This window comes from Brassica napus, chromosome C1 (genome assembly GCF_020379485.1).
Source record: "Brassica napus cultivar Da-Ae chromosome C1, Da-Ae, whole genome shotgun sequence".
Lineage (NCBI taxonomy): Eukaryota > Viridiplantae > Streptophyta > Magnoliopsida > Brassicales > Brassicaceae > Brassica > Brassica napus.
This window is the reverse complement of record NC_063444.1, coordinates 49,115,576-49,131,749: the sequence shown is the minus strand read 5'-3', so window position 1 is coordinate 49,131,749 and position 16,174 is coordinate 49,115,576. Positions and strand designations below refer to the sequence as shown.

Below are 16,174 nucleotides of genomic sequence, written 5' to 3'. Positions count from 1 at the left end.
TTGTGAAACTCTAAACTATTTTCACTATTAGTGCTTATTTAGCTAACATGGAAGGCTAAGAATATAAGTGAGCTGTGACCATACTTCAGTACAAAATAACAGTTTATAGACAAGAAATTAGTAGCTGTTTAAGACAAAAATGTGACTGGAGTTTAGTAATAACCAATTGACGGAACTAAAATTTTTAATAGTCAAATAATTTGATGGATGTGAGTGTAACGGATTGGTGATGACCTTGTAGTCTCTATTTGTGACAGTATGTTACTAAACTTTCGTTGTAATCAGCTACGGAACTGGGACATTCTTATCGTCACAAAAGGAGACCATTTTTAGACGATGTTTTCGTCAATAATTGTAACGTTATTGTTACTTTAATTTTCGTCACTGCTACTGACAAACTAGTTACAAAATAATTTTGTCACAAATTATGACGTTTTTTGTTACGATGAAAATTTGTGACGTCCTTATTGTAACCGTTCATAACCTGTCACAATTCTGTCACAATAATTATATTGTTACGAAATTGTGTTCATTGCTACCAAAAAAATTGTCACAATATAATTATTTTCTTGTAGTGGGAGGTGTAACCTACAGATGGATCCTCTTTCGGGTATTCAAATGGACCGTAAGCATAGGTCCATATCTGTGTGGCTACATGTGAAACTAATAATTTCGCACTAGAAAAGAGTCGATCCCTGATCTGGACCAACAGAGCAATTCCTACTCTAGTGAAACCACTAGGCCACCGGTTATCTTATTCCTTTTGTTGCACCTCAAAACATTTACTGGATGTAAAAACAAAAAGAAAAACGTTCGTTGCGTTCGAAACATTCCTTTTAAAAAAAAGGCGTTATACCTGATCGTCATCGTCACCACATGCAATGGCTATGCATGCAAACACAATAAGATCACGGGGATGCCTAAAGAGGAAACCCACTTTGGACCTCGGAAATTCTAGCCATGTACGTGTCTTTCTTGATGAAATTCGTTTCCAATAACATTTAGAAACAAATCACAAAAATACAAAATAAGTTTTTAACTTGAATGGGAGAAAAAAACTGGAGTTACCAGAAAGAGATAGGGACTGATAGCAGCAAAAACACACATGTGATACGTTCGTTATCACAACTTTTGCTCTCGCTCTCCTTCACATGCACAAGATTGGGAACATGAAGTCTATATTCGTACCAATTTTGATAATTTATCTATTCGATAAAAAAAAAATATATATATATATATATATATATACACACATTAATCACGATTTAGTTTGCCAAAAAATAATCAATAACAGGAGAAATATGTTTTCAATATTCTATTTGGAAATTGGACTATATATATTGACCCCTATATCATTGTTCATAGTGAGCTTAGTCTGCAAAATAAATCCTCTATGTGAGCTTCATTACAATCATTTATGTTATCTAAAATGGCAACCAATCTTAACACCATTGTTCTCTCCATTGTTATGTTACATCTTGTTCTGTCTGCTCAAACTCAAATGCATGTAAGTGTTTGAACACTCGTTCTATTTTAGGATGTACGTAATTACTTTTTTCAGTTCTTCACATTCATCAAACTTTGTATTATTTTCATACTTCTTGATTATTGTACAGCCAATACACCTGGAGTCTCCTGCTCCACAACCACATCCACCACAGTCCCAACCGCAAACACCGCATCACAATAGCTCCCAAGTGAGTTTCTACGGCTTCACTACTCACTAAAAAGAATTTCATGAAATCCACACAATCCCCATTGACCTTCTTGTTGATTTTGACAGTACGGTACCACTGAAGGCAGTCTTCAACCCCAAGGTAAATCAATGACTAGCTAGCGTTCAATATATTGTTTGAGCTGAATGCAAACTAAAATCCATTTTTTGACTATACCAGAGTGTGGGCCACGGTGTGGAGATAGATGCTCGAATACAAAATACAAGAAGCCATGTTTGTTCTTCTGTAACAAATGCTGTGCCAAGTGCTTGTGTGTACCTCCAGGTACTTATGGCAACAAGCAAGTCTGTCCTTGCTACAACAACTGGAAGACTTAGCTCGGTGGACCCAAATGCCCTTGATTTATCCTCTTAATGCATAACCTCCATATAGTTTGTTAATCTATCTACCATAATGTTCTATATGTATTTGGACTCATTTGCATAATCACATCAATAGGACCACGTCAAAAGTGCTTTTGATGCTTACTTATCCTTTATAAAGATTTTGAGTGCACATAAAGATTTTGTTTATAAAGCTATGCATCTCTAACGTACAAAACTTGCAAGTGATGGCTTCTGGTCTTTAACTGACATACCAGAAGCTTGAATACCATTACAAATTAACTTTTCCAAATGAAAGATGTAATACAACATCTATATTATTTTATTAAACTGAGAAGAAAAAAAGCGGTCCAAAGCCAAGTATAGCCATTAGTTATTAGTCTATTATAGAGAGATACATTAAGAAGATGCATGGAGAGAAGAGAGCAATGAAAGAGTTATATATATAGCCCCTTTTTTTTGATCAAAGTTATATATATAGCCTTTTCATTATTTAAATCCACATGTATATAAACATGAAGATCATCAAGAGTTGGAAGTCGTCGATGAAGGAGTATGGATTTCATGACAGCCACACTAATTGTGGAGGCAAATTGGCATCTTCCCTGTGTCCTTACAACTTGGGAGTCCAAACTTCAGACAATCTTTGTATTTTTGACATATTATCAAAGGCACTTTCACAGTCACTTTCACCATGACTGGTAATCATTCATGTACACACCAAAACTGTTAGACATATTAAGGATGTAACATATCAAATGATCGAGATCATAAAACGGCTAATGCTTACATGACGAGACCAGGAAGAGGATGACAAAAAATGCTGAAATTTTCTCCATTTAAATTCATATGTTGTCACATATGTTTGAAGGGAGCTGATTATGGATTCATAGGTGTAGCATCTATTTATACTATATGATTAGTGGGTTGAAGACGCAGCAAATACATTGCCAATATAATTAGTCAATAATGAAAGTATTTCCTTACTGTCTTGGTCAACAAAAAATAGTCTTTGTACAGCCTGTGATTATGAGTTTCCAAATAATCCTAACACAATTGAAAGTCTTTGTATCTCTCATATACCAAAAAAGACTCTTAATTACTCTGCCACCATTACTACTAAATCAAAACCCTGTTGGATCGTAACGATATGATCTCAGTTGAAAAGTTTACTGGAGATATATTGGGCAGCAGACATGCGGACAAACTGTTATGGAGTTAAAATCAGATTATGAAATGAACCCCGTAAAGCCTGAATACTAACACAATTAGTGAATTGAAAATCTTTGTGTTTCTCATATACCAAAAAGTTGAGACTTTCAGTAACTCTAGTACCATTAATATTGAATCAAAACCCTGTTGAGGAGAGCTCCTCCGAGTGTTCTCAGCTATACAATGGAGACGAGCGGTGCACGTTAGACGATTGCAAGCGCATGATAGTAGCGGTTGACGATGACGAGAACGGATCCGTATGTTTCACTGAGTTCTCATGAATGATGGATCTCCAGTGATGATCTTCCTTAGGCCCTGTTCGTTTCGTGGTCGCCAGCGTCAGCGACCAGAGTCAGCGACCAGCGACTGCGACATGATGTCGCTGATAGTTGTTCGTTTGAAGGTCGCGCGATTGATCGCAGTGGTTGTCGCTATGTTGTTCGTTTCTATGTCGCGCGATTGATCGCAGCGGTTGTCGCTATGCTGTTCGTTTCTGTATCGTTGGCGACCAAATATTTACTTTTGACATACATTTGCTCTTGTGTACTTGGGTTTCGTCAAAAACGTGGCTAAATCACTAAAACTGTAAAGTGTAATAAATCACACTATGGATGCAATATGTTTAATCTTTTCAGTTTCTTATATTTTTCCTTGTACAAGTTCACTTTTGTTTATGAGTTGTCACATTAATAAACTATAACTCTAATTAAAAAGTCTACACTTGAATATTATTCCTTGTAACTTAGAATATTGAAAAAGTCTAAATAATAAAAAAAGTGATCATACGAGTAACTTATAATAATAATCAGTACAAACTCAAATCAAATAAACTAGTAAGGTAATCGATATCCTCTACTCAACTCATTACCAATATGATCATGTAAACCCGTGCATAAGTTGCTGAACATGATTCCATCCAGCACCTCGATCTGTTCTATGAAGCAATCTCTCTAGCTTAAGCATATCAACTTCATGCTCTTCCTCATAATCCTCATAATCATCATCCTCATCATCATCATCCAAGTACCACCTAACCATCTGCAAAGCATTAAAATCACATATATATATAAGTTGCGAGACAGAAAAAAAAATCCAGCTTCCTATCACATTAAAAAAAAAACACAACTTCCAATTTGAGCAGACAGACACGAGAATAATGGTACCAGATGGTCATGGTTCTTAACTTCCTATCACATTAAAATACTACAATCTGAGTCATAACAAAAGAAATGAAACAAAAGTCATACTTAAAAGAAACACTACAATCTGAGTCATATTAAAACAGTCATACTGAAACAGACACTACAATCTTTCATATATCTTAACTCCAATCATATTCTCAAGATAGCTAATCTTATCATCATCACTAGAGAAAGACATAAAAGCCATTATGTTTTCTTCAACAGCTTTGAGATGGTTAACTGCAGCAATGTGAAATGGTGACCACTTGATAATTCCAGGCAGCTCATTAAGTATCTCCAACACAGAGTGCACACGGAATTTGCGATCCTGCTGCAACACCACACGATCCTCTGCCATTATCTCTACCATCTTTTCTGCTATCTTATTTTTTTCAGCCAGAATTGCATTCCTTAGAACATAAGGCTCTTGATCAAATTCCTTACGCTTTCTTTTTGAACCTCCAGCTCTACTTGTCCTTCTCTTGGTGCTGGCATCTCAGTGTCAACTGAATCAGACTCGTCATCCTTTTCTGCATCTACTCTAGAATGTAAGCTAGTTTCTCCTTGCTGAGCACACCATCCTTCTGCTCCAGTTACAGTAACAGCACCAAACTCTGCTTCAAACACATCCATGTTTGGAGGCACTTTGGTCTTATACTTTCTTGCACCTTGCCATTCCTGTTTAAGAAAACAAAATTTAGTATATTTGAAACATACAGTATTTTTCAATGTCTAATATTTTTTTCAAGCTAATATTGATTCAATGTCTAATATTTTTCACTCTAAACACCACTCTAAGCAGAAAGAGAACTCTAATAGTGACATTATTAAAGCACTGAAGACTAAGAGAAAGATACTTACCGCAATGCGTTGATCCCACCAAGCATCAGACATCTCCAACCTTCCCAAAGCATCATAGACAAGCCCGGTTCTATTGTGGGTAAGCTTCTTGAACTTGACATATGCTTTTCTACTAATCATATCGACTTGATTATTGTAACCAAGGTGCGTGCATGATATGTGACAACCAATTTAAACTACCTAGCTATAATCATTGTTATAATATGGAAGGAATATTTCATAAGCATACGAACTAACAAGAGTCTTGTAGTAATATATCATTTTCTTAGTCTTCTTATCATCTATGCATCAAACGTATAAATATGTTACTTAACCAAGCTTTATTCAGACCAAACTATAAAAGACTTAAAGCAAATGCAAGAACACTTTTCACAGACCAAAAAGAACTCAAACCCATGTCTGAAAACATTCACAGGAACTCAAACGCATGTCTGATAATCTGATTAAAAACAGAGATTTGATAATCAAAATCCCAACAGCCAACTCAAACCCATATCAAGAATCAAAAAACCCAACAGCCAACTTAATTAATCTAAAGGTTCTATTAGCATAACACAAAACACAGAGAGAGAGAGACAGAGAGAGAGAGAGAGAGAGAGAGAGAGAGAGAGAGAGAGAGAGAGAGAGAGAGAGACAGAGAGAGGACCTTGAGCAGAGAAGTTCCCTGTAGCCGCCGGAAATAGATCAGAGAGAGAGAGACAGAGAGAGAGACAGAGCGAGAGAGACAGAGAGACAGAGAGAGAGAGAGAGAGAGAGACAGAGAGAGAGAGAGGACCTTGAGCAGAGAAGTTCCCTGTAGCCGCCGGAAATAGATCGGAGAGAGAGAGAGCTTGAGCAGAGACGTGTATGTGTGGCCAGGAAATAGATCGGGGAGAGAGAGAAGTTTTTTGTGATTTTTTTTCTTTTTGGCTTGAATTTGTCTTAGGGTTAATGGCAATGTATTGTGATTCTGTAAATATATTTAGGGTAGTTTTGTCTTTTTAAGTTTTTTTTTAGTCGCACGATTTTGGTTGCACCGCTGAAATTTCTGGCGTTCAAAATTTTAAATCGCTGGCGTTTGGTCGCTGAACTCACGACCGATAAACAAACAGCGTTTGGTCGCTGAAGTTGGTCGCTGACGCTAGCGACCAGCAAACGAACACGACCTATATGTTTCAGTCTTTCTGTTCTTTTTGTAGGTTATCACAAAACTCTTTTTTTTTTGTTTTGATGATCGTGGGGTTCCCAGGCGGTAAACCCAGACTAATCCCCACGAGGCCTTCCATTCGGGCACGCACGGTTATAGGCGGGAAGGTGGCCAAGGCGACTCGAACCCAGGGCAGGCACTGCAGCCGGAGTTCCAATACCACTAGGCCAAGAGCTCTTGGTTCACAAAACTCTTTTTGCCCTAACCTTTTCTTGGGGATTAAGTTATGTATATAATCTGGAGTTTGAACGAATAAATGAGAGTGATCTTTCAAATTACATCTCTTTTTGTTTTTAGATTACTTAAATCAGGATTCTAACTGCTCGTGTTAAAGTAATTTGTAAAATCTAATATATCAAGAAAAAAACAAGAAAAATTATTTAATGACCAAAATACTTTTTTTTTTTAATATATTTGGAGAATCTAGTTTAAACATATCAAGATCTAACCATTTCTTAATTTTCTAAAACTAATTAGATTTGAGAATTTGCAGAGATTGCATCTTCTTATGGTTTATTGCCGTACGAGTGTTTTTAATTCTTTTAATAGAGCTCATACCATGTGAGTCGGCATCATTATATTATTAAAATATCGCCATTAGTTATTAGAAGATAACGATGAACAAGTTTTATATATATGAAGATTATCAAGAGTTGGAGGTGGCCGTCAATAAAGGAGTGGTGGAAGCATGAAGCCTTTCATCGGGACACCAACAATAATTGTTCTGGCAAATTGGCGGTTTCCCTGTGCTCTCACAGTTTGGAAATTTATAGTCCACACAATCCTGGTCTGTTTGACACAGTTTCAAGAAGCTCTTTGTAACAGTCACTTCTACCATACCTATTTATCATTCATGTACCCCCAGCGAAAAACTATTAGACATATATATCGAATAATCGAGATCATAAGACATATAATGCTTACATGACGAGACGAGGAAGATGATGACAAAAAATGCTGAGATTTTCTCCATTTAGTTTATTTGATAATCTTATATCGTCCTATTTGTATGTTTGAATGGAGATGATTACAAATTCGTAGGGTGTATAATATATTTATAGAACGTGATTAGTGGGTTCAAGACAAGTAAATACATTGCCGATACAATTGGTCAATAGTCAAAGTATTTCCTTAATCTTTTGGTCAACAAAAAGATATTATTTGTACAGTATACATTAATACTCAATTAAAAAAGATCCTCAATTAATTAATACCATTAAAAGAAGATCATTCTCAAATTATACTTTTAATGAAAATTACAGTTTTCTCAAAAATACCATTATTTTTACAAGGATTAATAAAATTCATTAATGACAATTAAGTCTTTTGATTTTGGATTACCGATATACTTAAATAGATCTATAAATAATGAGCCTATATATATATATATTTAAAAAATATACTAACTTAAAATTTAATATAACTATAAATATATTATGAACTATAAATAAATTAATAAACATGAAAATATTATTTTCTTAAATCTACGTATCAATATTCAAAATAGATCATTCGAATATTATACAGATTTTCAATAACAACCAAAATCCTATATCTTACACTATACCATATACATATTTGAATATTATTTTTCCATTTATAATGTCATTTTGTACATAATATTGATATGAAAATTACGAGTGTTTAAGAATATTTTAAAAACTATCTTAAAATCAATTTTTAAATCTAAAAACAAAAATACAAACTTATAATAGGTTATTGATAACGAAAATAAATTAATATTGTCATATCAATAAGTTTCTTATATTATCATTTTTTATTTGGATAACATAATAAAATTTCATTAAATTCTAAGGAATCACAAATCAACACAATAACAGCACAATGTTCTCTCCAGCATTTGACACCTCAGCTTTTTAGAAGTCTGAGGAGGTGACATGTCAATAAATGAAAAAAGTTGTAGCACCAATAAGAACATTTTGTTTTTCTATGTCATCGTGTGGTGTTCTACATTTTCTTCTTCCTTGATTTGCCCATGATGAATTGGAGAATAAACTAGAGACTTAGAGAGAGAGAGAGAGAGAGAGAGAGAGAGAGAGAGAGAGAGAGAGAGAGAGAGAGAGAGAGATCAGTTCATCGTTGAAGAACGATGCCGAAGATGAAGCATCCTTTGGAAACTCCACATCGGAGGAAGTAGTGGCATTGGCTGCGGATTCAGAGACCATCACAGGTTAGACGAGTCGCCTAGACCGATGATCGATCCCGCCCCTATTCAGTAGCTCTACCTCGAGCCCATTTTTTACTTTATCTGTCTCTTCGTTAGGTTTCGGCAACGTCTAGAACGTGATCTTGCGGCGGCTGTGGATGGTGTTTATTTCAATTTGACCGAGGAGAAAGTATCAAGCCCATTTAGCTATGGAAATCAGCTTGTCTGATCCTGATCTGACAGAGAATGCAGATGCAGCTCAGCTTGATGCTGCTAAGCGGATTAGCCTTAAGGTTAAGGCTCCGGTCACTGACACAAACTTGAACCAGAAAGTGAAAGATGGTTTTTGCGATGTGTACGTGACTACATCTAACTTTATTTCACAAGGGAGGATACAATGTGTATGGTTTTTTCTGTGTATGGGATCTTCAAGAGATCTCTGTTTCAGAAAATGTAGATTACAAGGTGATGATTTTGAATTTTTGGTGAACTGATTAATTGATCATGAACTGAAAAATTTGAGAGAGCAGAGCATTTATTTTGTCTTTGGAATGTCCAGACTTCGTTTGTGATTAGGTGTAAGTGATTTGACTCAGAAAACTACAGATATAGTTGTAGAGTATATGGGTGGCCCCGTTGAGAATGCGGATGAAGCATTGAGAAGGTGGATGCATCGAAGCTATGAATTAAGGAACAACTTTACAGCAGTTCTAAATTATTTCAAGTTTGTATATTCTATCTAAAATAGTTGTATATATATCAAGTTACAAAAATAAATATTTAGATATTGATTTCTTTAGATAAAAACTTTAATTATTTACATTATATCAGTTTGCATATTTTCCATATTACAAGTTACAATGAAATATGGAAGATATAATGAAATGTACAAACTGATATAATGTAAATAATCAAAGTTTCTATGACAAAAAAATGAAGATAAGAGGTTGCGGAAATAGAGCAACAGGGAGTGTGGCATTGACAAGTGATAAGAAAATAATTTTTGTGAGAGATACACGAGCTTTTTTATTGTAAATATAGAAATATGACACAATATATATGAGATTAAATTTATAAATCAAAGTGATATATTTAAACTACAAAACTTCAAAAAGAAGTATACATACAAGTTAATAGTGGTATTCTTTTATTTTGAAAGGTTTAGGTTTATATCCAAATTAGACTAAATATGAGAGTTGATACCAAATACAAAATAATAAACATGTTCTTGATATTATGAAAGCACATTTTTACTCTTTGTTTAAGTTTTAGTTTTATCCATTTTAAATATTTATGTCAAAATTTTTATACTAAATTAAATATATTATTTTTTGTTTAAATTATTAATTCATATCAGTCGAAATATGATACTAAAATAACAGTTAGAAACAAAATATATGAAGACTCCCGAGGCGTAGCGCAGATTATTATCTAGTTTATGTAATATTAAAAAATATATGAGTAATTTAATCAATTTTTTTTTTAAATACTATCAGATATTTTGTATTTTTATCAGGTCAATGGTATCAGATCGCAGGTTAATAGTAAGTTTTTGGATTTTTACCGGGCTCTATCGGATTTTTAATTAACGCATTTTCATTAAATCCTAACAAATTATATACAATGTATCGGGTCTATAGGTTCAACCACGAATCTAGGTCGGATATGAAACAAATATAAAACTCAAACATTATTATAGAACAACTACCATATTTTGAAGAGAGAAAAAAACAAATGATAAAAACCTAAAAACTCAATTGTCATAGTTCGAAAAAAAAATACTGTTAGTTTGTAAATCAGTTTTCGATCAATAAATGAAAAACAAACAAAACCCGCGCTTTCTAAACACGAATCAAAATCTAGTACTGTCTTAATTGACAATATTTTAAAAAGTTATAATCTCAATTTTGTATTAATTACAAAGTGATCTTGCTTATGTGTCATCCCCTAATATATTTTCATTGGTGATGCGTCATCATTACAAAGACTTACACTAAAACTTAGTGTAATATTAATGTGATCTAGAGTAATTCCTACAGACGAAAACATTTATACCCCGAATTAACATTGCCTCAAACGAAGAAAACGGCAAATAGCCTTATGAAAATAATCTAATGACTAGGATAATACATGCATCTTGCGCAGAGTGAGTTTATTTGTATATATTATCGAAAATTGTTTTTATATATTTGATCATTTTATTTATACATATACAATATTTTTTGTTGTTATTATATAATTTCTTTCTGATGGACCGGATCAATTTTTATTAAAATTTGTGGAATTAAACTAAAATTAATATATCATGGGTTGATCGGATTGGACATTAAACAAATTATGATACAAAAACCTTATTTTTATCCACCGAACACATTTTTGAAAAAAGTGAACAGTACTGTTTTTACAGTTGAATTATTTTGACATTTATCTTCCATATGATTTTGAAAGGTTTCAGATCAACCGTCGAATTGATACATGTCATTTTAATGCTTTTAGTCGTATTTTTAAGGAAAACTTACATTTTTATAATTTAAAGTCGTTTTAAAAATATTAAAATATAACATATAAAAAAAAATCTAACATATAAAAAAATATAACATATAAAGTTTCCTTATTTTTGTAATTTAAAGTCGTTTTAAAATATAACATATAAGGTTTCTTCATTTTTATAATTTAAAGTCATTTTAAAAATTCAAAATATAACATATAAGAAAAAATCTAATTTTTTTATTATACGGTTAATGTGATTTTTTAATTTTTTTAATAATATAAAATTAAACAAAAATGAAGAAGGATGCAAAAATTGTTATCAAATCTTTATTATTATAGTCGTTAATTGTCATATATATGTTAATCATATTAGGTAATTCTGTTGCTTTTGTTAATGAAAGAATACACGATTCTTATATTTTGGATTAATATAATGTTTCGTAGTAGTTGAATTTGGACAAACATTTTTTTCAATTGATTATTAAGATGCTACGTAAGCTAAATTGACATTTCAAATCCTAATTAAGTTACAGCTAAGCATAATTTCTTTTTAATTAGTACAAATTTAATGTTACAATTTTTTTTAATGATTTTTTATTAATATATAAGGGATATTATGATAAAGCAAAAAAGTAATATAGTTTCCGCCGGTATTTCAGTTTCGATCAAACAACACATACATTAAAAACTGATAATTACTAAGTTTTTTCATCATAATACATAGCCAGTTGTCAAACCTTGAATATTCTAAATGTCTTCATGATAATACTTGAGCTTCTTCAGCTGTCAAACGTTTCTTTCAAAAGAACCACACCGTAGAGATATGAAGAACCAATCACACAAGTATTAAACAAATCAAAGAAGAAATTATTTATGTGATTCATTTTTGGATAAAAATATGCATTGTGTACAATTAGTCTAAATCCATTCAAAAACTAAGCAATAAAACAAACACATATTACATTCGGTTCATTATTATTATGTTCATCATGTCATCACGTACACTTTTAATCTCTAAATTAGTTGAGTTTTGGAATTATGCTGGGTTGAAGACAACAATATTCGTGGAACTTTATAAACTATACTCGAATTGACATACAATGAGTTCGCATGTATTTAACCTTATTTTCAGTGACCTCTTGAATTAATGAGTAAATATGTATTTTAACAAATTTAAAAATCCTTTTATATTGTATACAAAAAATATATGAAAACTATATCAGTAGAAAATATAGTTAATAACTTAATATACAGTTTGTCTATTTTTGATGTTGGTTAAGTGTCATTTTAATTTAAATTGAACCGAACCATAATCAATCAAATATTATAGGTTTTTTTTAAGGTTTTTTTTTGTCTTGGAAAAAACTCCATTAAAAAAATTAAGTCAAACGACTTATGAAGTATCAAAGTCAAGAAAGGATAACAAACACCACAAGAACGGAAAGCGTATGAAAAGAAGGACAGCAAAAGACATCAGTAGATGCCGTAGAGAGAAAGAAATAGGGCTACTTATAAGGGGAAGCAGATCGTGTGCATAGACCAATTGAGGAAAGCGGTATTTGCAGCTACTGCGGATCCTAGGAAGCGGACGAACCACCCGAGGCTTCTGAACGCAAATAGCTGGATAACCAACTAGGACCTCCTCGAGCCAGATAAGATTGGTATCGACGATCCTTAGTCACACTAAGAGATATGGATAGGGCCACCGAGTTGATATCTGGAGGAGACAGCAACACTTGAAAATGCTCGAAATCATTAGCAATTCTGCGGAGACGAGATAGAACATAAGAAACATTAGGGAACTTTTCAGGAGAGATGAGTGCCTTCCAAGCTTCAACCGAAGATACTTCAAGGATCACTTTCGTGATATGCAAGTCGCGAAGTGCTTCCAGAGACCACATTATCGAGAACAGATCCGCTTCGAAAGGAGAGAATACACTAGAGAAGGCTCTTCGACTGTAGAACAGAGATATACCATGATGATCTCTAACAATCCACGCTGTGCCGCATTTTTGCGATGACGCATCCCATGAAGACCCTACATTACACTTAACTCCAAGCGGGGTTTTTTGCCAGCTATTGGAAAGGAGTGAGACTGGGTAAGTATAAGTTTAGAAAGCAAAAAAATTTTTTTAACAAAAGCGTAATACACACATACAGAATAATAGAAATTTAGGTGAGTATAATTTAATTATTTATTTATCTATTAAAAATTAATACGGAAAGCTTAATCATTAAACAAATGTATATATCGAATATTTATGCTCTCTACACAATTCTTGAGTACGTAATTATGGCAATTTATATTTAATACTAAAATATACTTTGGCATCAAGGAATGAATTGCCTAACTTTTTCGTAGTAAAGGAAAACAATGATAACTATTATCATAGTAGTTAATTCTAATACATGTTTCATGTTAACCTAACGTGAATCTTGTATAAACTCTCGGTTGCAAGTTGTTAAAAAAACTCTTGGTTGCAATCTAAGGAAATCATCATCCTTCTAAGTATCTATTCAGCTTAATATTTTCGTACAACATATATTGTCAATAAGGAAAACACTTAGCTTTCATCGACCATGTCGAGTGTTTCTTTTCTCGAGTCTTTCTTTTGTCTACATTTTCATGTCGAGGTTTTTTCTCTACAACTTTATTTTTCCGTGAATACTAACAAACTAATATATGAATGATAACGATTTATCATCGTAGACATGCACTAACTGAAATCCATTTTCTCCTTTCGAGTTTGAATGTGCATTGTTGCAAAGTTTCGACGTCCAAATTTTCCGGCCGAGCTTCGTGGTTCAGTTATCAAAAAAAATGAAAAAAAAAAAAAAAATTTAAAAACCAAATAAAATTTAGATATGATAATCTGTAAATTTCAAATCTTGATAAGTAAAAGAGACTAACCTTAAAAGGTGCTGTTCATTAACCAAGCAAATACAAAACTCTATAAAGAATATATGGGACCTTCAATACTTTCGATTTCATATAAATCAAAGAACTTTTTTCATCGGTGAAGAACAAAAGTTCTTTCGATAAGAGAAAGAAAATATCTAAACCGACAAAAATGAGAAAGGATGAGTCAAAGCCATGACAAAAATGAGAAAGGATGAGTCAAAGCCATGTTGGAAAAAAAAAGATAAAAGGTTTTCTTTATTTTTGTGTAAAATATGTTTTAAGAGTATTTACTTTATTTGACCTAGAAGTATACTAATAGTTTATTTGCCCCATATGTATATTAATAATCGGGCTTTAGTTTATTAGGACAATAAGTATATCGGCATGCTCAATTTTGTATGTTTTAATATGGGCCATAATCAGCCATACTTACAAATTATAAGCAGCCATACTTACAAATTATAAGCATAACCCAATTTGTATTTGTCACTTTTTATATTTCCATTTTTCATCTTATGTAAAAGTATGGAATTATGAAAATTAGTGTAAGATTTTAAAGCCCAAATGCAGGTCCTAAGATATTATGGGTCCAATACAAAAATAAGAATCAAGGCCCTAAATAATTCCTAAACATTTACATTTATAAAGAATTAACCTTTATGATTGTTCTTATAGTGGTGTTACAAAAAAAAAAAAAAAAAAAAGATTGTTATTATAGTATAAAAAGAAAACAATATTTAATACATTTTTTTTAATGTGTCACAAATTGTAAGCTTCCTATCTTCTTCTAAAGATGATATTACTAATGTCTTCTCTAAAAAAAAACATATTACTACTAACGTGTAGCCACTGGTGAGATTTACATGGGGTGATCACCAGCCCTCTTAGATGCCTCGACGGGTTCCACGGCTAAGCTCCGGTGGACGGTCATTGACGTTAGTCGGATCAACTCGAGGCTCCGGATACCAGGGTCATAAAAAAAAAACATATTACTAACAACAACAAAATAAGTCCCAAAATTCTTTAAAAAACATAGACACCATTCAATTGTTTCATGTGCATGTGGTCAAAACCGGACCTGCCCTGATGTATCGAGCCTATCATAAATTTAAATTATGGTCCATAATTTCAGTTACAATTGGTTCCTGTTTAATGTATAGATGATTATATAAATAATTCAAAATGGTATACATATAAAAAAATCGATCATATATAAATTTTAAATTTGTCAATTCTATATATTTTATATCTTAACTATATAAATTCACCAAGCGCAAAGCACATGTCTTATCCTAGTTTTCGGTTATTCTGGCACAGTTTCTATCGAATCAAAACCCTTTTGGTCACTATCAGATTGTCTTTTGTAATATATACATGACCGAATGAAGCTTTGGTTTTGGCGCTGGCAGGGATTTTAGAATGTCTGTGTACATGGTTTGCAGAAAAAGCTAACAATCTCATTAATTAATTACATATGTTTTAGAAAATATTTTTTAAGTATATTCTCTATGTTTCTAAAAGATATACTATGATTTTTGTGTGTTTCACAAATATTAATAATTTATTAAAATTTTGATATCAAATACTTCAACCTTTTCATTTTTAATATCGTTTTAAGTTTATGCACATAAATTAAGAAAACATTTAATTTTGTATATTTCCAGAAAAAACTTGTTTTTTTCTTCCATACTGGGAATAATGCACATGTCCATCCATAGTGAAAAACTTGGTTTCCCATGAATTTATTGGGTATAATGTTGGGTCATTGTTCTATGGACCTTTATGACAAAAAAATTTGGGCATCTTAAAATAATAATGCCATGTATCCATCTATAATGAAAAACCTAGTTTCCATTCACAGCTTTTCGCTGTCTACCTTCTTCTTCGGTTCATATTCTTGGCGACAAAAAAACTGCAAAACATCACAGAATCAAGCTGAATCCAAGGGCCGTATCTAACGCAATCATTAACGATATTTCCCACTTCTCAGACGATTCATCAATGAATTAATCCCCTCTTTACTCCCTTTCAATGAATCTTCTTCAACTATAAAAATTCTCTTCCGTGAAAACCATCAGTTTAATCCTCTCAATCATAAGCTTTAAAAAAAAATTCA

The 16,174-nt window shown here is 32.6% G+C and overlaps 2 protein-coding genes and 1 long non-coding RNA gene across 5 annotated transcripts; 1 reads left to right on the top strand and 2 right to left on the bottom strand.

Moving 5' to 3' along the window:
* The first annotated feature begins 1,285 nt into the window (after window positions 1-1,285).
* On the top strand, window positions 1,286-2,203 carry LOC106351152 (gibberellin-regulated protein 13-like). Its single transcript, XM_013790971.3, has 4 exons — window positions 1,286-1,507; window positions 1,617-1,697; window positions 1,784-1,817; window positions 1,896-2,203. The coding sequence occupies exons 1-4, from the start codon at window positions 1,418-1,420 to the stop codon at window positions 2,051-2,053; spliced, it is 363 nt and encodes a 120-aa protein (XP_013646425.2). The 5' UTR covers window positions 1,286-1,417; the 3' UTR covers window positions 2,054-2,203.
* A 2,241-nt stretch (window positions 2,204-4,444) lies between these two features.
* LOC106451270 lies at window positions 4,445-6,353 on the bottom strand. 3 transcript variants are annotated; one of them, XM_048744760.1, is made up of 3 exons: window positions 5,960-6,353; window positions 5,314-5,422; window positions 4,445-5,130 (listed from the first exon to the last, which is right to left on the bottom strand). In XM_048744760.1, the coding sequence occupies exons 2-3, from the start codon at window positions 5,344-5,346 to the stop codon at window positions 4,864-4,866; spliced, it is 300 nt and encodes a 99-aa protein (XP_048600717.1). In that variant the 5' UTR covers window positions 5,347-5,422; window positions 5,960-6,353; the 3' UTR covers window positions 4,445-4,863. The 3 variants fall into 3 exon arrangements, with proteins under 3 accessions (XP_048600717.1, XP_048600718.1, XP_048600716.1); XM_048744761.1 differs by having other exon boundaries at window positions 6,089-6,353; XM_048744759.1 differs by having other exon boundaries at window positions 5,314-6,333.
* Window positions 6,354-7,061: 708 nt separating this feature from the next.
* On the bottom strand, window positions 7,062-10,349 carry LOC125580377. The gene is made up of 2 exons (XR_007318134.1): window positions 7,424-10,349; window positions 7,062-7,339 (listed from the first exon to the last, which is right to left on the bottom strand). It is a non-coding gene; the product is annotated as an uncharacterized LOC125580377 (long non-coding RNA).
* Window positions 10,350-16,174: the final 5,825 nt, after the last annotated feature.